General features: G+C 34.4%; 1 protein-coding gene across 2 annotated transcripts in view; it reads left to right on the top strand.

The window, feature by feature from the left end:
* Positions 1-19250, top strand: part of PTAR1 (protein prenyltransferase alpha subunit repeat containing 1) — a 51213-nt gene extending 31963 nt beyond the window's left edge. The window contains exons 6-7 of one of the 2 annotated variants that reach the window (XM_027549433.1): positions 6958-7262; positions 9618-19250. In XM_027549433.1, the coding sequence (XP_027405234.1) occupies positions 6958-7262; positions 9618-9960 (648 nt within the window). In that variant the 3' untranslated portion in view covers positions 9961-19250. The remainder of the gene's footprint in view (positions 1-6957; positions 7263-9617) is intronic. The other variant, XM_027549434.1, reaches the window with a different exon arrangement.
* Positions 19251-23168: the final 3918 nt, after the last annotated feature.

Here is a 23168-nt window from a genome sequence, read left to right as displayed (position 1 = left end):
TCTTGGCACTTTTCCTATCACCACTGCCACCATCTCTTACTCTCAGTGAAGGGTGCTGAATTTACAAAATCCACTTTCTGTTCTTATAAGCTGTTGGGCCCAGCTAGGAGATCATGATGATGGGGGAAGACCCTGATGCTGGGAAAGACTGAAGGCAGTAGGAGAATGGGACAACAGAGGATGAGATGGTTGGATGGCATCACTGTCTCAATGAACATGAGTTTGAGTAAGCTCCAGGAGATGGTGAAGGACAAGGAAGCCTGGTGTGCTGCAGTCCATGGGGTCACAGAGAGTTGACACAACTGAACAACAGGGAGATCATGTCCTACAGTGCTTTGTCTGTTAGAGGAAGTAATCACAAAAGTATTAGTTGTCTAGAGCAGCTTAAAAACACATATAAAATGAGTAGCATTTTTTTACTTAGAAAATTTAAAATGATTTTTTAAAGTGCTCATATTTAGCTTGGTAAGGGTATAAAGTGAAAGTCACTCAGTTGTATCTGACTCTTTGCGACCCCATGGACTCTACAGTCCATGGAATTCTCTAGGCCAGAATACTGGAGTGGGTAGCCTTTTCCTTCTCCAGTGGATCTTCCCAACCCAAGGATCGAACACAGGCCTCCTGCATTGCAGGCAGATTCTTTACCAGGTGAACCACAAAGGAAGGGTATAATATAAAGACAAGCATTATAGAAATTGATAAAAATCTTACCAAAGGGCAACATGGCAGCATTTACCAGACCTTAAAATGTGTGTTATCTCTAATATAGCGATTCTGGTTCTAGGCATTCATCCTAAAGAAAAAATGGGAGATGCAGTATGATATAGTGATTAAAGGCTCCACTCAGTGGTCATACAAGCATGATATGAATGCTAACTCTACTAGCAATTTGCTATGTGGCCTTAAAAAGGGTTCTTAGCGTCTCTAACCTCAGTTTCCTCATCTGTAAATTGGGGATGATGACAATTCTACCTCCTCGAGTGATGTAAATTAAGTAGGAGAATCCACATAAAGTGGCTGTCCCTAGTGCTGATACTAAGTGATCAGTAAACATTGAATATTATATTAAATATGGGAGTTTGATATATAAAAATACTGTATATAATAGTGAAAAACTGGTGACAGTCTAATAACAAGGAATGCATTTCACTGCAGTTCATCACAAAGTAGAATATTTTGTTGCTACTAGAAATTATACTTTTTATTTAAAGGAAAATGTTAATTATAAGTTAAGGATATAAAACTAAATATGAGATGGGCCTAATAATTTTTTATGTTATTAGCATTGAATAATATTTAACGTATTTTGAATAGTACCTGGCATATTATAAGTGTGCAACAGATATTTATACACACCAACACGGTGCCATTATGGATATATTTTGTTATATTTTCTATAAGCATGTGTTTTCTAGTCAGGAAAAAAATAGATTACAGAATAAAGAATACTTACTAGTGCTATGGGGTAGAATTATAAGAGGTTTTAATTTTCTATTTTTTGTTCCCTATGATGTTTGTATTTTTCAGTGGACATATATTGAAATAAATTTTAAAATAATCTATTTTTTCAGGGTGGGGTGGAGGGAAACAGTCACAGTTGAAAACAGTTAGAAGTAGTATTCCATTTATGAGACATATTCAGAACAAGCAAAGCGGTTTAGTAGGTGCCAGAGACTGGGGGGAATGGGGAATTAGAGGACTCCTAATAGGAATAAGGGTTGTTTTGAAGGTGATGAAAATGTTTTGAAATTATAATAATGACATAGGCAAATCAAAACTACAATGAGATATCACCTCACTCCCTTCAGAATGGCTGTCATCAAAATATTTGTCATCAAAATATTTGTCATCAAAGTGTTGACAAAGACGTAGGATGTAAGTTGGTACAGACAGTAATGAAAACAGTATGACATTTCCTTAGAAAATTAAAAACAGAACTACAATACGATCTAGCAATTCCACCCTTGGTTATGTATATGAAGAAAACAAAAATACTAATTTGAAAAGGTACATGCACCCCAGTTTTCATAGCAGCATTATTTATAGAAGCCAAGCTACAAAACCTTCCTAAGTGTCCATCAACAGATGAATGGATAAAGAAAATGTGATTGATATATATGTGTATATAAATATATATAATGAAATATTACTCAGCAATAAAAAAGAATGAAATTGATATATATGTGTATATAAATATATATAATGAAATATTACTCAGCAATAGAAAAGAAGGAAGCAAAAATACTAATTTGAAAAGGTACATGCACCCCAGTTTTCATAGCAGCATTATTTATAGAAGCCAAGCTACAAAACCTTCCTAAGTGTCCATCAACAGATGAATGGATAAAGAAAATGTGATTGATATATATGTGTATATAAATATATATAATGAAATATTACTTAGCAATAAAAAAGAATGAATTGAAAGCTACAAAACCTTCCTAAGTGTCCATCAACAGATGAATGGATAAAGAAAATGTGATTGATATATATGTGTATATAAATATATATAATGAAATATTACTCAGCAATAAAAAAGAATGAATTGAAAGCTACAAAACCTTCCTAAGTGTCCATCAACAGATGAATGGATAAAGAAAATGTGATTGATATATATGTGTATATAAATATATATAATGAAATATTACTCAGCATTTGCAGCAACATGGACGGTATTAGAGGGTATTACGCGTAGTGAAATAAGCCAGACAGAGAAAAAGAAATACTGTGTGTTATCACTTATATGTGGACTCTATAAAGTAAACGAATGAATTTAACAGAAACATTCACAGATACAGAGAACAAACTAGTGGTTGCCAGTAGGGAGGGAAGGGATGAGGAGCAAGATAGGAGTAGGAGATTTAGGCAGTAAAAGCTACTATATGTAAAATGAATAAGCTGCAAAGATAGATTGTGTGGCACAGCGAAATATAGCCATTTTATAGTAACTTTAAATGGAGTATAGTCTATAAAAATATTGAATCACTATGTTGTACCCCTGAAACTGTAAATCAATTATACATCAATAAAAGAAAAAAGAAAGTGTATCAGAATTAGATGACAGTAGTGAGACGGAGGAGTCTGGTTGGCTGCCGTCTATGGGGTCGCACAGAGTCGGACACAACTGAAGTAACTTAGCGGCAGCAGCAGCAGTGGCTATACAACTCTGTGACTATACTAAAAATCAGAATTTTTTTTCAACTTCAAAAATTAATTCTAATAAATAAAGCTTCAAGAATAGTTAAGAAATTGTTGAAAAAAAAGGAAAAATAAGGAACTCTGTATATTGCTATGCTGCTGCTAAGTTGCTTCAGTTGTGTCCGACTCTGTGCAACCCGTTAGATGGCAGCCCACCAGGCTCCACTATCCCTGGCATTCTCCAGGCAAGAACACTGGAGTGGGTTGCCCTTTCCTTCTCCAACGCAGGAAAGTGAAAAGTCGCTCAGTTGTGCCTGACTCGTAGCAACCCCATGAACCGCAGCCCATCAGGCTCCTCCATCCATGGGATTTTCCAGGCAAGAGTACTAGAGTGATATTGCTATATGTTTCTATTTTTTGAGCCAGTACTACAGTTTTAATGTCTATTTCTATAAACATTTAAATATATAAACATATTGCTATATGGCTCAAAAAGTAGACACAGTAGAGAGAGTATAAAAGCCTAGAAACTAATTCCAGTGCACAGTGTGTACAAATTTCATTGATGATAAATATGGCATTTCACATGATTGGAGAAGGGATTCTTTTTTCAATTTGTGATGCTAATAAGATTGAGTTTTTAGAAAATAATGGTTAGATTTTAATCTCACATACCAACCTGAACTCTTAAGTGAAATAAAAACGTGAAGAAAAAAGGAATTTAAAAAATCAATTGCAGTAATATATTAAGAAAAATATTTACAACACAGAAACTTAATACCTTTAATATATAAAGATCTCTTACAAACCCATAAGAACAGTAATGACTTTAACAAAGAATAAGTTGAGCAAATTATAAAAGAGAATTAGACAAACAGGCAGTTTGTAAAAGAAACAAAGATAAGTGAATAGGAAAAATATTTAGCTTTAATCATAATTAAGGAAATGTAAATTAAATGTGATTTTCCACTTACTGGGCTACCCTGGTTGACTCAGCCGGTAAAGAATCCGCCTGCGGTGCAGGAGACCTGAGTTCAATCCCTGGATTGAGAAGATCCCCTGGAGAAGGGAACGGCTACCCACTCCAGTATTCTGGCCTGGAGAATTCCGTGGACTGTATAGTCCATGGGGTCACAAAGAGTTGGACATGACTGAGCAACTTTAACTTTGACTTCCACTTACTAAATTAACTAAAACTAAAGTATTGGTGAGGAATTTAGGAAACAAACATTAAGATCTTCTTCCAATAGGGGCATAAATTATACAGCCTTCCAGAGGGCAGTTTGAAATACACATCAAGAACTTTACAGAATTTTTCTCACTGTTCCAATTAGTGTACTTCTAGAAATTTCTCCTAAATAAAAATAAGACATGTACATAGATTAAAATGTGTGTATACATAGGCGTGTTACTTACGCAAAGTGGAAACAAAAGGAGGGAATGGTTTAAATTGTGATAATCTTTAGGATGAAGTATTATGCAAAAGTTTAAAATTATGTTGTAGAATAATACTTAATGAAATTGGAATACATTTATAATTTAAGTAAAATAAAATTTTGATATAAAAGATATCCAAAATTTGTGTTAAGTAAATTATACAGATGCATTATTGCAAAAAGCTGAGATTGGTTGTATGGTAGAATATTAAAAGTTTAGTCATTGTTGGTCAGTAGGATAATGAATGATGTGGGGATTTTTTTGCTTCTTTATATTCTGTATTTTTACATTTTTCTATAATGATCATCTTGTATAATCAGAAGAAAAACCAAATGTTTTTTAAAAAATGTACAGAACTCATGGTGTATGTGTCTATAAGAACTAGCATTTCTAGTAGTCTTTCATTTTAAACCTGTTATCTTCTCTTTCATAGCCCTGCTTCCATAGTTTTCTTATAATTTATTTATTCACTAACTCATTTTTATGTGGAATGTTGGAAAAGAATAATTATACAAAGGTCATTTGTTCTGTCAGTGCCTTCCGGTTAAGCCATATCTTTGTGCAGTATCTTTAAGATCACTTAAAAATAATTGCTTTCTTTTTTAAAAAAATCACTGCCTTTTATTCTACTAAGAAAACACCCTGAAATTCCTGTTAAAAGATTTCTTCTTTAGTTAGTAGGCATTTTATATCTTAGGGAAAAGAATATAGTGAATTTTTCTCTTAAATAGTCTCAGAAAAGAGTTTTTAGGAATTGAATTAGTTTTGTTGAAAACCTTTTAAATATATGCTATTTTTGCCTCAAAATTACAATGAATTTTTAATTTTTACATGTAGAAAATATATAGTAGAAATAATCTAAATGTTTTTCACATTATATAAATTCATTTTAAACAAGTCTTCTATTCTTTTCAATACATAGTAAGAAGCTGTACCATAATTAAAATGCTGCTGTATTATGGCCTGAATTTCCTGCAGGTTAAGTCTTCAAAAATATAATTAAAAAAAAACAAAACAAAAACCTTAAGATTAGTTTTTGTTTTGCACGTAGAAGTTTATCTGGTGGGTTTATTTTGCCCACCTTTTAAATCAAATAATCTCGTTATCCATTTCTCAGAGACTCACTAGCAATAGCCTCTGAAATAAATTTATGTGGCTGTGAATTAACTCATTATAATTTAAAGGAGATGTTTAAAACATTTCACTGATAAAACTTGACCATCCTAGCTGGGAGTAATCATATCCGTCTTTACCGGTCACTTTGTTTATTAAATTGTTCATTCATTCATTAAACATTTTTATATAGGGTATAGGGTGATGGGAACAGTAATTAGAAATGAATAAGTATCTTAAAAAACTTGTATAGTTTAGTGGGGATGAAAAGGTGTACAGGAATTTCTATAATATATATGATGGAACACACAAGAACTATGGAGGCTGAGAAGAGGGAAGACTTCTGGTTTTCTCTATGAAAAGTAGAGAGGGATCTTGCTTAAGGAGAAGGCATTTGCCTGAGCTCCCTGAAGAGCAGGTAAAAGAGCTTTTTGGCATTGTGTGGTCTGTATGGTTCACTGTTGATAAGTACATGTCATTTTTCCTTAGGTGGTCTGAAAATCCTCTCTCTGACAGATGTGGTAGGCCCTCAATACACCTTTTTCTGATCAAAACTCGTTTGCTAACCTGTCTGAGACACTGCCAAATAATTTATTTTTTCAGAAATGCTGCTTTCCTTTTTATCTCCATTTGAAATTCTTTAGTTTGCAGATTTAAACAATTCACTGCTGAATTTTGTCTTACCTATTTAAAAAAGTCACTTATTGGTGATAAGTTTGAGACAAATAGTGAAAGTCATGAGCACTTGAAAATTCCTGTTATTCATGCATCATGTTTTTGTACTAAGCCCTTAGAATTAAGTAGTGAACGAAATAGACATGGTTTCTGCCCTGATGACACTTAATAGTGCCAAAGAAATAGTTACACCGAGTCTATTGTTGAACAAATAGATACAGTACAGATTGATTAAATGCAAAAAAAAGTTTCCATCAAAGTGACCTCTGAATTTATATTTTCCCTTCAGTATAAGCATTAAATTAAAAGTGAATACCCAGAGTCTTTCCTTATTTTAGAATCTGGCTGTTCTATGTGTATGCCAATTAGAAAGGTCCTTAAATTCTGTAGTATTAAAAAATATTATTATTTTCTAAAAGAAATGGAACATGAGTATTTATTAAGCAACAACACTGTGTTGGATGTTATGTATAAAATATTGATAGGAATGGCATTATCAAAACAAGGAATGAATGAAAGAAATTCAAAGCATTAACAGAGAAAGGAAAACCTTTAGCAATTCCTCATTTCACTTCCCTTTTTCCTTCCTACAAGATTCTTCTTGATGAACTATCTTCTACTAAACACTGGGCATCCATGCATGTTTCAGACCACAGTGGATTTCACTACCGCCAATTTTTATTAAAGTCTTTGATTAGCCAAACTGTGACTGACGGTTCTGTATTGGAGCAAAGTCCTTTGAGAAGTGAGTCAACTGTAGTTCTCCCAAAAGATGAAGAAGCAGTGGCTTCAGCAGAGGAATCAAGGATAAATCTTCCCCATCTTCTAGAAGAAGAAGTTGAATTCAGCACTGATCTTATTGATGCCTACCCAGGACATGAAACCCTTTGGTGTCATAGGTAAGAGAAGGAAGATGTATTTCCTGCATGAAACTCTGTGTGTCCTTATGAGAGCTACAGAAGGTCTTACATCTGACTGGAGCCTCCTTGGGTAAATACGGTAATTTAACTATGGAACTTTGCCTGAGTGATTCAAAGGACTTTGTGTTACCATAGCCGCCTCCTCACAGTCTTCATGAGCATGAGGTTCTTTGCACAAATCTTTGCCAATGGCTCAAGATGGTGGTGTTCATCCTTGATTGTGCAACAGAATAACATGTGTTACTTCCAAACTAAAAAATGTTTCTGGACTCCATCTTTGGAGATCCTGATACTTAGCATTTCTGCGATAGAGTGCTGCCATCTGTCTTTAAAAAAAAAAAAAAAAAAGAAAAACCCTAACAGGTAAATTTGATGTATAGTCAGGGTTGAAATCAATGATTAGACCCTGCGAATAGTTAAGCTTTGGCTTCCCAAATGGCTCAGTGGTAATGAATCTGCATGCCAATGCAGGAGACATGGGTTTGATCCCTGGGTCTGGAAGATACCCCTGGAGAAGGAAATGGCAAACCCACTCCAGTATTCTTGCCTGGAAAATTCCATAACAGAGGAGCCTGGCGGGCTACAGTCCATGGGGTCGCAGAGAGTCATACACGTCTGAGCACACACAGATAGTTAAGCTTTACTGTTCTTCTCAGCCATGATGGCCTGCAGATTAATTTACTTTGAGTATAATCTCTTGACTTTTTTTTATTTTTAAGGTAAAATAAAATATATTTTATTAATATTTGTTTAATTTTACTATTCAGGATTATTATGAAGGTGTGAACGAGGGTTAGCAACCTCATAACTTGAGTTTTAAGTACCTTTGACAGTACTTCTCATTTTGAAATGAAATCCAAGTATGGAAATCCCCTGATTGGTTTATTTTGGATTATCACTTAGTTGGAGGCATCTCTGGCATTAAATATACAGATTTTACTTCAAGTTACAAGATTATGCTTATAGACAAATGACTTGCCTGTGTTAGGCAAGAGGTAGGCATTTTAAATAATTGTGTATTTTTTTAAGTTAATTGAAATTTTTTCCCTTTTTCCAGACTAAATATATTTGGAAGATATATTAGAAGATGAAAGACAATCTCCCCTCTTTGGCACCTTCATAAATACAAAATTGTCTTTTTCTCTTATAAACAAGACAGTCTTATTCCACATTTTTAGAAAAGGAGAGAGATCTTGACTTGCATATTTTGGTGTTAGATTTTTGTTGCTGTTTCATATTTAGACACATTAATAGCTAGGCTTAGAGAATATTAAAAATTATATTTGTTTTCGGAAGATAGCTAGATTGTTAGAACAGAAACTTTCTTTGTTCATAAGATTAATGGGAGTTTGGAATGGGGAAAAGAGACAGTTGGGAAGACCTATATATCATACAGACCAGTTTTCTACTGATTCAGTGCCCTTAAGCTGCTTCTCTGTCCTTTAAGATTTATCTGTAAAATGAATATGTTATATGCTCCTTTGTTCCAGAATAAGCTAGGAAAATGAATAGAATTCTCTTTTAAAGGCTTAGAATTGTTAATATAAATGAGATATAACAACCTAAAATCTATGTAGTTTACCTTATTTTGTACAAAGATGTGGACCCCATTTTGTCACAATTTTTGGAAATTAGGCATATGGATCTTCATTTTTAACAAATAACTACAGATGATTCTAAGAGCAGGAAAACTCTCCTTAGGGGAAGAACAGGAACTGTGTGTTTTAACATACTTTTCTCAGAGCCCAGCACATTCTAGCACATGTGGATGTTTAATGAGACTGTAGTGCTGGATTAGGGGGAAATTCAGAGGGTTTCTAAGATAAGTAAGTCCAGTTGCAGCAGTTCTGTTCTTATTAAAGAAAGTACTGGATAGAGGCCATAGGCTAATCCTCTAGAGGAGCTATTTAATCCTCTTGTTGCTGAAAATCACTTGTCTTTTAGGCTATCAATGAGGTTAATTTTGGTTTTGTTTTATATTTTAATTTATAGCAGAGATTGGGCAAAAACGCATCTCTGGTTTCATATTATAGTTACAGAGAGTAACAGCACCAGGTGATTGTCCTCATCTCAGTCAACGTTTTTTTAAAAACCTTTGGGGTAGTATTTCAACAAACTAGTAATCTGGACTTGTGAAGCTCTGTTCGAATACCAGAGACTACATCTTAACTACTCTCCTTCCCCAGATCGCTCTGGGTTACCGGAGGCAGTGAGACTGAACACTACTGTGTGTTTGGAAATTGTCTAACTTACTTTTCTGTTTTCTTCTGAAAAGCTTGACATTGTGATGTGGTTTTTCTTTTCTCTTCTATTCCTCCTCCTCTTCTTTCACAGACGGCATGTTTTCTACCTTCAGCATCACTTAAATGGTAGGTTTCCTCACAGCGTGATCCAGTTGTCACCTGCCGACAGTCCTGGGGGAACTTTGAGTGACTTGCACGGTATCCCAGCAGGCCCCCACACGTCTCAGGCAATGGAGGTGGATGGACTCAGTGACTTTAGCAAGCAAGGCTATTCCCAGGAAATCAAACGCCTGAAGCGGACCCCAGCTCCAGACTCCCTGGGCCTGGAAATGGAGCACAGGTTCATCGATCAAGTACTGTCCACCTGTCGGAACGTGGAACAGGCCAGGTTTGCCAATGCATACAGAAAATGGCTGGTTACATTGAGTCAATGAAAGAGGTGAATTAGTCCTGCAAAGTTCCCCTTTTTAGTGCAATATGGCTTTTCTTTCTTATTTACATAGTTGCATGAACTGTTTGCTACTATTGGCTAACTATGTGATCTTCATCTTTAGGCTAAAAGTCCCTAGTAAATCTTTCATTTTATTTATTTTGTTAAGAACTGGCATTCCTTTGGCTATAAAATAACTGTGTAGTTCCTTCTTGCTAAACAGTGAGTCTTAACTTTTTTCTTTTTAACTTCTCATCCTGTATATTCCTGTCTTTGAGACTTTGCTCATTTGATTCTCCAGATTGGTTCACACACACCTCAGCCCACCTCAGTGCAGTTGCTGTATAGGCTTTTTTTTTTTTTTTTGGTAATCAAAAAGTTATGCTGTAGTTTAGCTTAAGAACAATACAAATTCAGAATTACTCGATCTAATTGCTGTTTTGAGAATCAGATGGCCAGATGGATGAATTTGTGAAAATACACACCATTTCTCTTTCACTAGCATGTTATACTCGAGTCATAGGCCAACGTAACCAAAGTCAGAAGTATTGGAATTTATATGAACAACGTAGTTCTAATATAATCCATTTTTAAACTAATTATTTTAAAAAACTAATTTTATGAGTTTATGTAATTGTAGTGGAAACTTATTTTTACTACTAGCTTTGATAAGTTTTTTTACCTCAATCAATTAAAGTCAATTTTAAAAAAACCTAGAACGCCATTTTTAGTTATTACTACTTATTTTCCTCCAAATTCACCATGCAATATGGCAGGCTTATGCATAAAAACGTATCCATTAAAAACCTTCCTTTGTAAAGTTTTTAAGTTACTGAGGATACACTGGATAAACTACAAAATTTTTATGAAGGGATTATTAAGTTTACTGGCAAAAGCCAGGGGGAAAGAATAGTCTTGAAGGTTGGTTCTTCAGTCTTTATTTTAAAAAATAAAACAATTTAGAAACTTTGATACTGAATTTATCAGGGATGAGGTACCAAAGTATCCATCTTACCTTTTCAATAATAAGGGCTGCATTTTTCAAATAGGTGAGACAGATGTGGTGAAAGTAATATCTGATAATAATCTGAAAGTAATATCAGGTAATATCTGATTTCTTGATATGAAACAGTGCTTTGCATTTCTTCTTTCCACATACCTTTCTCTTTATTTTCCCCATCCGTGGTTTTTTTTTGGTCAGCTTCACTTTTGTATATTTTTCCTTGTCTATTATATTTCATAGATGTAAACTAAAGATATTCTCCTGTTTCCAGTTAATTCCATACCCCATTAAACACACACAAATATGAATATAAATTGCCCCCCTAAAAGTTACCCTAATAATGTTATTGGGTAACTTTTAGGGGGGCAGTTTATTATCCTGTGTGTATAAAATGTAGTAGTGGCTGGAACAGTGTGACCACCATGCTTTGCCTGTTTTCCTCTTTTTATGCTAGGCTGCCTGTAGGGTAAGAAGACATGTAGGGAAAACAGACCTCTTCTATCTCACTGTTATGGAGACTCTAGACTTGAGTGAGGAACGTTGCCTTAAGGGAAAAGAATAGGTACTTTACTTGTGTATCATGATTTTGTTGAGTGGCAAACTATCAAGTGAGACTTAAGAATACCAAAAAGCTTGTCTAGGCTGGTACTTATAGACAGAAGCTGCTCTTCTCTCCTAGAGCAAAAATTACCCTTTTATAACTTTTTGTAGTATTTAGGTGAGAAAATGATTGGCATTATGAGCATAATTTTATAACCTTTTATGTACAAAGCATATTTTGAATCAAATACCTCAAGGTCTACCTAGACCTCTGGATAAAACTATTACTTTATGATTTTTAGCAGCTGCAGGGATTAAGGGGTAAACTACACACAGATGACGTGGAGATCCAGTCAGTTCCTCTAATGTACGTTGCCAGATTTTGGCCTCTCTGTTAGTTTTCTTCCAAGAATCATTTTAAGTATCCTGACTGATAGGGCTTCTTATGCTTTGGTGTGTGAGTGTGAGAGTGTCAAGACATGAGTATAGACAATCTCCTGTGAAACATCAGCTAAATTTTATAATGTTCCACACTTTTTTATATCTTCCACAAAGTTTCTTGCCCTTCTTTGATGTTAACTGTCTTCTTGTGTTTTAAGTCTCTTAACTCACCCCTGCACAAAGCCATGCAGTCCTTTAATATACCTTGGTCTCCTGTCTTCCTAATAGTTTTAAGTACCAAGTAAAAATACAAATATCCAAAGGATACAGTTTGTATCTGACTCTTGTGTGCTACTTTATTTCTAAAATTTGTAATTTTCAAGTGTTCATTCACAGAAAAACATAATATTGCCCTGTGTAGTTGTGTGCTTTACTCTGAGTGGTGGACATCCAGCTCACTAGCTGTAGCATGATAATATCTCTTGGACTGAATGAGCTCATGCAGTGGAAAGGATGTGTCTATTTTTAGAGACTCATTAGTCTTCACTTACTTTTCGATAAATATGTCACTGTTAAAAGAAAAGATGATTTAGATTAACACACATTTCATCCAACTTTTACTGGAAGAATTGTAGACCATCCTAGGTCAAGAATACTACTGACAAGTTAAAAAAAAAGCAATAAGATCTGTAAATATCTTACAGATAAAATATCTGTACAATCACTCCTCCCCAATCTTTTACTTTTTTAAGTGTACCTATTTTGGTAATGTGTTCCCAGATTCTGTCTGCCTTGCATATTGTAAGGACTTATTAAATATTTATTAAATTTATGAATGATTAACTGAAGATGGGAAAATTAATCATGCAGGATGCATAGAGTGAGTTATGATTGAGAAATTGATGGAGTAGAGCACTGAATTGTCAATGAATGATGTATTCTGCCTTCATGATACTTAGGAGCAGCTATTGCATATAGAATAAGTTAATTTAGATTTTTTTCTTCATTGAACTACTTTGTTTATGCTTGTTAAATCCCAGCCAAGAAATGCAGCTGTATAATATCAGTTAACTGTACTTTAATATATATTAAAAATTCATAGAAGAATGAAGACCATTTTCATTAAGAACACTACTTTCTATTCATTTATGATGTTGGGGGACAGATCTTGCCCATAGAGCCAGAGCCACTTTTGGGGTATCTGAGGAAACTGATTTCAAAGATTTGTTGATCTGTATCTATGCATAAGTAGTCATTTTATGCTTCTCCTTTTCCCTCCACAACTTGAACTTTTTTGATATTTCTTAAACCCGTGAGTCATTTTTTTTTAAACTTAAGGATTTGATACCTTTTAGTGTCCCCTTTTTCTTTTTTATGTTTTAGCATTTTTTCTCTGGGCCCAGACTTTGAGTCATATTTCTTATTCCAGTGGTACAATTCTAATTTAAATTCAAGGCTTCATTATTTATCAGATTAAATATACAAGATGTCACACAAAGCCACTTAAGTCTTCAGATAAGGACTTAGTAACACAAGACATGCCAACAGAAGTTCTTGGATTTTTATGTGGCTTTTTTGTAGGAACGCATATATATAGTGATACACTATCATTTAGATATATTCAGGTCATGTGAATTTATGCTTGTCTAGATATATACATGTATGTGTGTGTAAAACTTAGTATTTTTGAGAACAAATTGTCAGTCTAGTATTTTTCTCTTAATAGCACAAGATGATATCAGACATGAGGGCTAAATATAAGTTAGGAATGCTACCACTTGCTATGCAACAATCTAATTTCGACCTTAGTTCCCCTGTATTACAGAAGATGCTAAAGATTTAGTTTATCAAAGGAAGTTAGAAAACACTTTTTTTTTTTGCAAAAAGCTTTTGTAAGCTTAATTATTTTCTTACTAGAAAATTACATTTTAAAACTTTAAAATATTGAAAATATGCTAGAAAATTTAAACAGCATTGTAACAACTGAACTTTTTGTCTTCTAAGTAAATTTCTCAAATAGAGCTAACAGACCCTAGCACTTTACATGCTGCCACCCTCCTGTGCTTGGGTATACTCTGTGATGTGCTCCTGTTCAGTAGAGAAGTGCGTGAAAGCAGAGGAAAGCTTAGGCAAGTTCAGTGTTTTGAAGGCAGTGAGCAGGAAAAGTCAACCCTGAGAATTGCATTTACCATCACATAGTGTCTTTTAAAAAATAACTGTGCATATACTGTGTTTCTTTGAGTGCCTTTCTTACTTTTCGCTGAAGCAAGATTATGTTTAAGTTTAATTAACCTTTAAGTAAAAATCAAAGGGTGAAAATTTTATTAAACGATTGATTATTTTATTTATTCCAACTGCTAGACATGGTCTAGTGGAATATTTTATCCTTAAGTGAGTTACTGATATGAGCAAGAAGGATGTTTTGGTTTGCATTTTCAAGCACCCTACCAAGAAGAATTAGTTCTTTCTCAGTAACAGCTAACTTTTTGGGGGTTGGAGGCATCACGTTTAGAGGATGGCATATTCATAACTAAAGATCAGCCTGAAACCTGTATAGCCCATGCTTAAAGGGAAACAGTGGCTCTCTGTCCTAACAGAAATGCCATATGGTTGTCCTAAGTGAATCCTTTGCATCATTTTAAGGACTTTTAAGAACTCCTTCCCAAATTCAGGCTTATGGATGATAGTTGAGAGGGGGGGGAAATGGAAGTTTAATTTTTTCAAATATTGGAGGAACAGAAGTAAATAATGACATGAAATTTAAAATGTGGCTTTTTATGTATTTGGGTGTGAAGAGGGGAAGGATCAGAATTCCGTATTTCCAGATAGCAAATAACTGTTAATTATATTTAAGATTCTAAAGTGCTTTTCAGAGAACTGTTGAATATGTATTCCTAAAGGACAGCAATAGGTCATGTTTATGGTGGAAACAAAGCTATCGTGTCAGTTGTGGATCTGGGGGTTAGGGACCTCAGGCTTCCAACTTTGACTTCTGTATTCTCACCAGGCCATGTTAACACTATAAAACCAAACTGTTTACTTAAAAAAAAGAAAGAAGAAAAAAATAGCAGTAGCTTACTCTGTTGATGAAATCTTGTGCTTCCAAGCATATTAGCTATATAGAGTTTGTGCTTTCTGCACAATAATATGGCCCACAAAGCTTAACCCTGGCACTTCTTTTATTAATCTGTTATTATTCCTCAGGGTGTAGAAAAATTAGTAAATTTAGGACAAAACTTTATATTCAGTGGCAAAAAAAGTGAAAATATGCTAATATATTACTAGCTCTTAAAAATGTTAGTATAGATAGTATTTTTTATAAACTACTACCAGCGCAGTAGCTCATAGGCGCTCGGTGACTGCCTCCGCGTTCCTCTCGCTGCTTCAGTCCCTGTGGCTCTATTATGAATGTTCTCTTACACATGTCTTCTACAGAAATGACTTTTGTATTGTATTATTTTCCATGTTTAGCAAAGGTAGGGGTGTTTTAGTTGACATAAGTCTCAGTTTTTGGAAATCCTGTTGAAAAAATGATTACTGTTGGTTTTCAAACTGATAACTCTTATGCTTCTTAAAACTTCAGTCTCCCCGAGAGAGTGTTTTGCGTAAAGGCCTGTGTACATGTTCAGTACATTGCGTAACGCCTTGCGCCTGGCAGGAACTCAACAGGTCAGAATTGTTACAGGCTAGAAAGTTAAAACTAGCTTGTTTATCTTATCACTGTCCATATTCTTAGCTTCAGGAGAAATACAGTATTGTGTTTAAGATACATAATCAGGTTCAAACATACACAGCAATGATATACAGCTATATAACATTGTAAGTGAAATTTAGATACTTTTAAGGCATGCATATGTGTGTGTATTCACATACATATATGTATATATATTTAAATGAGATTTGGAATTTCAGCTTATATAGTGGTTTTACAAAGAATTTTATCCAAAGGACTTTTATTTTCATACTTGCTTGAAGTGCTCCTATTTAAAAGCAGTTTTCTTTATTACACCAGCCCCCGTCAAGCAAAATTGGAAACCTAACACAAGTGCCCATTTGCTTGAATTAACCAGATATTGGTGTAAACTGTTCATAGTAAGTCTTCGGTTGCTTATGAACCATGACATTTTGACTCTTCTTCCATACATATAGGGAATCAGCCTTAATTTTATGTATGGCAGTCACTTTCCTCAAAGTACTATGCAGCATACTTCAAATGTTTGTCTTTATAAAGCGATCAATAATAAATTTGAGATTTTTCAATGTCATAGGGATGAACAGTTTCACACGTTCAGATATTGATTCATACAGCAGTCTGTTAGAAATGCTAATACTTTATCCTCCCTCACAAATGTCATCTTGCATTTGGAGCAGATTGTTTTTCTTACTAGTTAAAGAACGAATGCACTCATAGTAGGTGCTCAATAAATACTTGGTGGATTATTGATCTAACATCAGTGCAACAGCTTTCAGAAAGGAGACTGTTGTCATCTTTTCATTGAAGAGTATATTTTTATAGTAATATATGTTTGAAACTGGAAATTTTTCTCATTTGACATGAATTAGGCTTATTTAAGTTGGAGTTAGTAACATGTAATAAAATTTTTTTAATCGTTTATGTAGAAATGGTCTGAAGATATGAAAAGTTTAAGTAGTATCTCTGTGCAAGGCACATTCATGAATGTGATTAAATGTCTTAATAGGCTGCTGAACTCTAGAGAGAATTGCTATAGTCTTCTGCAGTCAGATTCTGTGTTGGTCTAGTATTTTCTAGTCTCTCTCTCTGTGCGTGCGTGCTCAGTTGTGTCTGACTCTTTGCAACCCCATGGGAGTGTAGCCCTCCAGGCTTCTCTGTTCATGGGATTTCCCAGGCAAGAATACTGGAGTGGGTTGCCATTTCCTACTCCAGGGGATCTTCCTGACCCAGGGATCAAACCCACGTTTCTTTGTCTCCTGTATTGGCACGCACCATCTGGGAATCTGTTTTCTGGTATAAGTTCTGTTTATTTCTCCCTAAGTCTTGGTTACTTTTCAGTGTCTTAAAAGTAGTGATAGCAAAATGAGGAAGAAATTTATATGAATAATCTAGTAGTTTGAGTCTATTAATTTGTGACTTTCAGAGCATTTTTGACAGAGTTTACCTAATTCAAACAGATTTAAACAATTTAAAAACAAGCATTCCATCCTGAGATGTGACAAGCAGAATATGCAGCACGGGCATAGTTAGGCAGTGCCTCCTGATGAGATTGTTGATGCATGACGAACACTGGCTTCTGACTGAGGTGACCACTGTGGGTATTGTGTACTGGTATTTGTTGTTCCTAGGAGAATAATGGTGTATATATGGAATATGTACCAGATTAACTTGTTTTTGAATTGGACAAAATAAAAGACGAGGTATTATAAATACACCAAATATTTATACACCCTGCTACAAAGAAACTAAAAAGAAGAAAATGCTAAAAGAGCAGTGATCTTATTTTTTCTTCATAGCTTCTAAAAAATTTTTTTTTCACGAAGTCTCTTTGGACTCAAGTCTCTTGGACACTAGGCAGTTGCTTACTTTAACACTGAGGGACTTTAAAGTATAGTTCTCAGATATTATATTCTGCTATTAGAATTCACCATGTCTGTTAATTTTACATGCTTAAAGATTTTCCAGAAAATGGAGTGTTGCAGTCAGTGTTAAGATTAAATGAACAGTGTAGGTTATAATTAAATGGGACAAGTTACATGTATGATCTGTGGTGCACGGTCAGATCCTGGATATTAAAGATAAGTTTGACTAACTTATTTTACTGAAGATACCAATTGTCTTCACTCTGATTGCACTGCTGTTTTTCTTAAACTATTTTCCCCCAGTATTACAGTCGGCATTGAATTTCATTTGGCATTTACCATATTCTACTTGATGTTTTTTAAGGATTAAATATTTTGTGAATTCTTTTTACACTTAAAACGTGTACCTTGCAGAGGGATAAAAATAAATTTTGAAATAATGTATTTACAGTGTGTGCTTATGGTGTTCTGTGAGTTAATAGTCCAGAGTGCTTTAAGAGTGATGCTAAATTCTAAGGCTGATATAATGACTATAGATTTTCTGTATCCACGCTGTCCAGTAAAAACAAATGTAAGCTACATAACGTAATTTAAAATTTTAAAGCTAGTAGCCACGTTAAAAAAAGAAATACATAAAATTAGCTTTATAATATATTTTAATTAACCCAGTATATTAAAAATATTCTTTTACATGTGTAACCTATATACAGAATTGAGGTGTTTTACCTTGTTTTCCCATAGAAAGTCCTCAAAATTCAGCGTGTATTTTGCACTCAGAGCATCTCAGTTCTGACTAGCTACATGTCAAATGCTCAAAAAGCCACTTATGGCTGGGGGCTGCTCTGTTGGACAAAGCAGATTCATAGAGTACAAAGTATGGCTTTATTTTAAATTAGAGATGCTGAGGTAGGCATGAAATTATGGTACATTAAAAATTATTTATTATACTTAGAAGAGAATCGAACTGAATTATCCACTTGTTTTTCTTTGCCTTCGTTTTAAATTTTCTTTAGAAGTTGGCTCAACCTGTTTCATTTTGCCAAGCATTATTTGAGGAAGTTATTCCATGCCTTGTAAAATACCATAATATACTGATTATAACCACACATTATTAATAATACATTTTCAATATGTTCACTAAATTCTGTCCTGTTTCTTCAAAATAATAGCTTAAATTGCATGTTTATTGTATATCTGTACCTATTTTGTTCTTATCATTATAATACAATAATGTGTATTTAGCAAATAGCCCTAGGATTCTAATCTTCCCATGCAGCTGTCCTCCAGTACTTATTGGTACACTTATTAAATTGTAATAAGTTGCAGAAAAGTAGAATGAAACCATTCTTTTTTTTCCATTAGATTTGTTTTTAATCATGTTACCATGTACCAAGCCAGCTATAAATTATATTTCTGTAGAATATGGAAAATAGCGTTTATGTCTTATCTTTGCTAAATGTTTGCAATTTTAAAGTAAACTTTTCATCTCCTAAAATGAGTGTTAAGTATGACTTTATTTTTACCTGTAGTGTTTTACAATTCAACTTAAGTCCCCCAGCCTGTCTTATTTAATTGCGCTGGAGGTGTGAGCTGTTGTCTGTGTGAAACCAATGATCTGATTAACATTTGTAAACAGAGTTTTAAAATATCATTTGTATCTAGAACATTAAAACAAAAAGCCAAAAACAAATGAGAGAAATTGTCACAGTTGTCTCTAAACTGCATTGATAATGAATAGTCAACTTAACGAAATCATCAATATGACTAGATATACTTCTTCCTATATATTTCAAATAAAGGTATAGAACAGGGAATTACTTGATTATTTCAGTGGTGTATCCCATGTTTTCTTAATCTGGAGTCTCACTTCTATATAAGACAGAGCATTTAGAGTTAGAGTTACTTAAAATGTATAATACATACATAAGCTCCAAAAAGTATTTGATGAAATGGACACTTTTTTTTTTAACTCAAATTTTAAATATTTCATGGACTTCCTCCATGGTTCAACGGTTATGATTCTGTATTCCCACTGCATGAGGCACAGGTTCGATCCCTGATTAAGGAACTAAGATCCCACATGCCTCGTGTGTGTAACCAAAAAAAATATATATATATATATATATATATGTTTCAAAAGGATGTTTTGTGGGAAAAGGCCTTTGTTACTTTGTCCCATGACTACTAAAGATTATATTTTAAATAATGCACTACTATTATCTACATCTGTTTTTGGTTGTAAATAGGATATAGATAGATATAGATATAGGCTTACATGGTGGCTCAGGCGGTAAAGTATCTGCCTGCAATGCAGGGGAAGCAAGTTCAATCCCTAGTTGGTAAGATCTCCTAGAGAAGGGAATGGCAACCCACTCCAGTATTCTTGCCTAGAGAATTCCATAGACAGAGGAGCCTGGTGGGCTACAGCCCATGGAGTCACAAAGAGTCGGACATGACTTAGCAATTAAGCACACAGCAAGATACAGAATTTATTTTGCACTGGGTCAAGTACCATGAACAATGTTTAGTCCACAGTATTGTTTTTTATTTGATATCCTAGGGAAGGGAAGTAGTTTACTAAAGACAGTCTTGATTTCAACAAGTAATCAGATTACATAAGAAATCTGACAACAGTATTACCAAAGTGCTTCACTTAATAGAATGCTCCTTGAACAATAACAGAGGCAGGATAATACACTAGCCAGTTACAACTTTTAAATATGATAAACCTTTCATCATTTGTCTGTATTTGGCAGTATCACTTTCCTCATGCTGGAAGCTCAATTTTTTGCTTTTGGTGTTTTTTTTTCCCCCCTTTTAAATTAAATGGCATGGCTTCTGTTATTTCACTCAACTCCAGAATGGCTAGACTGGGCATCAACTATATTTAACAAGTTATAGTAAGCCTTTTTCTTATAAGAAGTACAATATTATTATATGTGTCCCATGTTACAGCAGAAGTTGAAAATAGAAGCAATAATTTTTATATTGTCTTTTCTTTCAAAGAAATATATTTAGAATAATCCTGGTTGCTAGGAGGAATTTCCTTACCACTCCTTAATTATATGAGCAGACAGATAATACTTTTGAATTTACACTTTTATTATTGGAATCCTCTGAATATGTATAAATCCTCTGAAGATATATAAATCTCTTGTATTAGATTCCTTGTGTACCTCTCACAGTAATTACAGGTGACTAACGCAAGGTCAGCTTTCTGTGTAGGGGAGAAATGGGCTGAAATGGCCCTCCATCAGATTTCTGTATTCTAATATTTCTTAAATTGCTAGTGATATCCCTAGACACACTGTTGAGAGGATACTGGAAAGTGAGTGAATAAGTGGGATTGTTGCCACATTAAACACCCCATTTATTTTACTTTCAAGGAAGTTTTGTAGTCTCCCCACCATAGCTCAGTTGGTAAAGAATCTGCCTGCAAGGCTGGAGACCTGAGTTCGATCCCTGGGTTGGGAAGATCCCCTGGAGAAGGGAAAGGCTACTCACTCCAATATTCTGGCCTCGAGAATTCCATGGACTTTATAGTCTTTGGGGGTCACAGAGAGTTGGACACAACTGAGCAACTTTCACTCACATGCTCACACCTACTAAGGGCCCCTGGAGCAAAAATAATCACTAGTTCTCTCTTGTCTGTCACTAAGGGGTGACACATCTAATTTGTGACATTGATCTTATACAAGTCTTAATGTTAGTTATTCCATGTGAAGAAATTTTTAAAGTAAAGTATTTCATGTAGTATTTACTATAGTAAAAAATGAGAAACAACCTGAATACACAACAGTAAGAGATTCAGTAAATTGGCATTTTCCTACTGTGGCATAATACGTACCTTACCGTTATAAAGAAGTATATAAGATTCTAATTTTATTTAAAAATTAAGATTAATTCCCATTTCCAGTAGTGGCAGGACCAACACTCCTGCTGCTGCTGCTATGTCACTTCAGTCGTGTCCAACTGTGTGACCCCATAGACAGCAGCCTACAAGGCTCCCCCATCCCTGGGATTCTCCAGGCAAGAACACTGGAGTGGGTTGCCATTTCCTTCTCCAATGCATGAAAGTGAAAAGTGAAAGTGAAGTCGCTCAGTCGTGTCCGACTCTTTGCAACCCCATGGACTGCAGCCTACCAGGCTCCTCCGTCCATGGGATTTTCCAGGCAAGAGTACTGGAGTGGGGTGCCATTGCCTTCTCCAACTGGACACAACTAAAGCTCTTGGGAAAAAATACTAAAATTTTTCTTCAAAGCAGGATAAATAAAAAGAAATCCAATCATACTGAAACTGCAGGATACCCAGCAGCAATAGAACCTTAAAAGTAACTGATGATAAGACATTATACCAATGCTGACTTCTCATTAGCAACATTTAAAGTCAAAAGACAGTGGGAATGGTAAGCTCAATGTGCTGGAATGACATAACTGCCATTATAGAAATCTATATACAGAAAAAAGCTATTTGAGGAATTATATATATTGGGTTGGCCAAAAGGTTTGTTCAGGTTTTTCCATAAGCTACTATGGGAAAACCCATTTTTTTTTTTTTTCCAATCCAATATTATATATTAAGTAAAATAATTACATTTTTATTTAAATTTACTTACTAAAGTTATATATAAAATTCTGTATATAAATTGTATTTGAGGGATTTTACATATATATGTAATTCCTTTCATGTAAGATGTTTAAAATAGATGTTTAAACCTATGAAAAAAGCAAAAGAAAAACCTGTTGTAAGGGTCAAGGTAATGGTTATTTCTAGTTGGGGAATAATGGAACATGATCAAGGATTGCATCAAGATGGGGAACTTCTGGGATGCTGATGGGGTTTTGTCTTGAACTGGATCATGGACACATGTTTTATGCGCTTTGCTCATTGTTACTATCACAATAATAGAACAAAAATATTTAAAAATCTGAGTACAAAGTTATTTTTAAGTTAAAGTATCATATTTATGAACTCGACAGCATATAAAATATCCCTCCCAAATTGATCTGTAGATTGAACAATCTTTCAAAATTCCAGTGGGTTTTTTCAGTGAAATTAATGAATTACTTTAAATTTATATGGAAATGAAAAGGTTTTAAAATAACCAAATGATTTTGAAAAGATGGCTTACTATAAAGCTATAGTAATTAAGTCTGATTTTTGACATAAGAATAGACAAATCAATGGAACAGAATAGGTTTGTTCCCAAAAACAAACTTACACATATATAGTCAGCTGAATTTTGACCAAGGTACTAAAGTCGTTTCAATGGGGAAATCTAATAAATAGTGCTGGAACAACAAGATACCTATATGGAAAAAAAAGAACCTCAACACTTAACCTCTTGTAATTTATAGAAGTTAATTAAAAATGGATCATAGAACAGAATGTAAAACTAATAACCCATAATATTACTAGAAAACAGAATAGTTTTCCAGCCCTAAGGTAGAAACAGTTTATTGAACTGGACACAAAAAGGTCTAAATCTGATCAGTAAAAAATTTGAAGCTAGGCCATAACATGGATAGGAGTGTGTGCATGTTCAGGAAAGACCTGAGAAGGTCATAAGCTGTCACCTCGCACAGCAAAAGCAGCATGTGAAGACTAAGACAGTTTCGATTGCCTGGGTAATATGGAAGGCATGCCCTAACAAGCACACATAGTCCTATCAATAACTGGGAGATGTTAATCAAGGAAATCTGTTTCCAGTCATTAGCTGACCACTATGTTAC

The sequence above is a fragment of the Bos indicus x Bos taurus genome, chromosome 8 (assembly GCF_003369695.1).
Source record: "Bos indicus x Bos taurus breed Angus x Brahman F1 hybrid chromosome 8, Bos_hybrid_MaternalHap_v2.0, whole genome shotgun sequence".
NCBI lineage: Eukaryota > Metazoa > Chordata > Mammalia > Artiodactyla > Bovidae > Bos > Bos indicus x Bos taurus.
The sequence above is the reverse complement of the archived record's forward strand: the minus strand, read 5'-3'. Positions and strand labels throughout refer to the sequence as shown.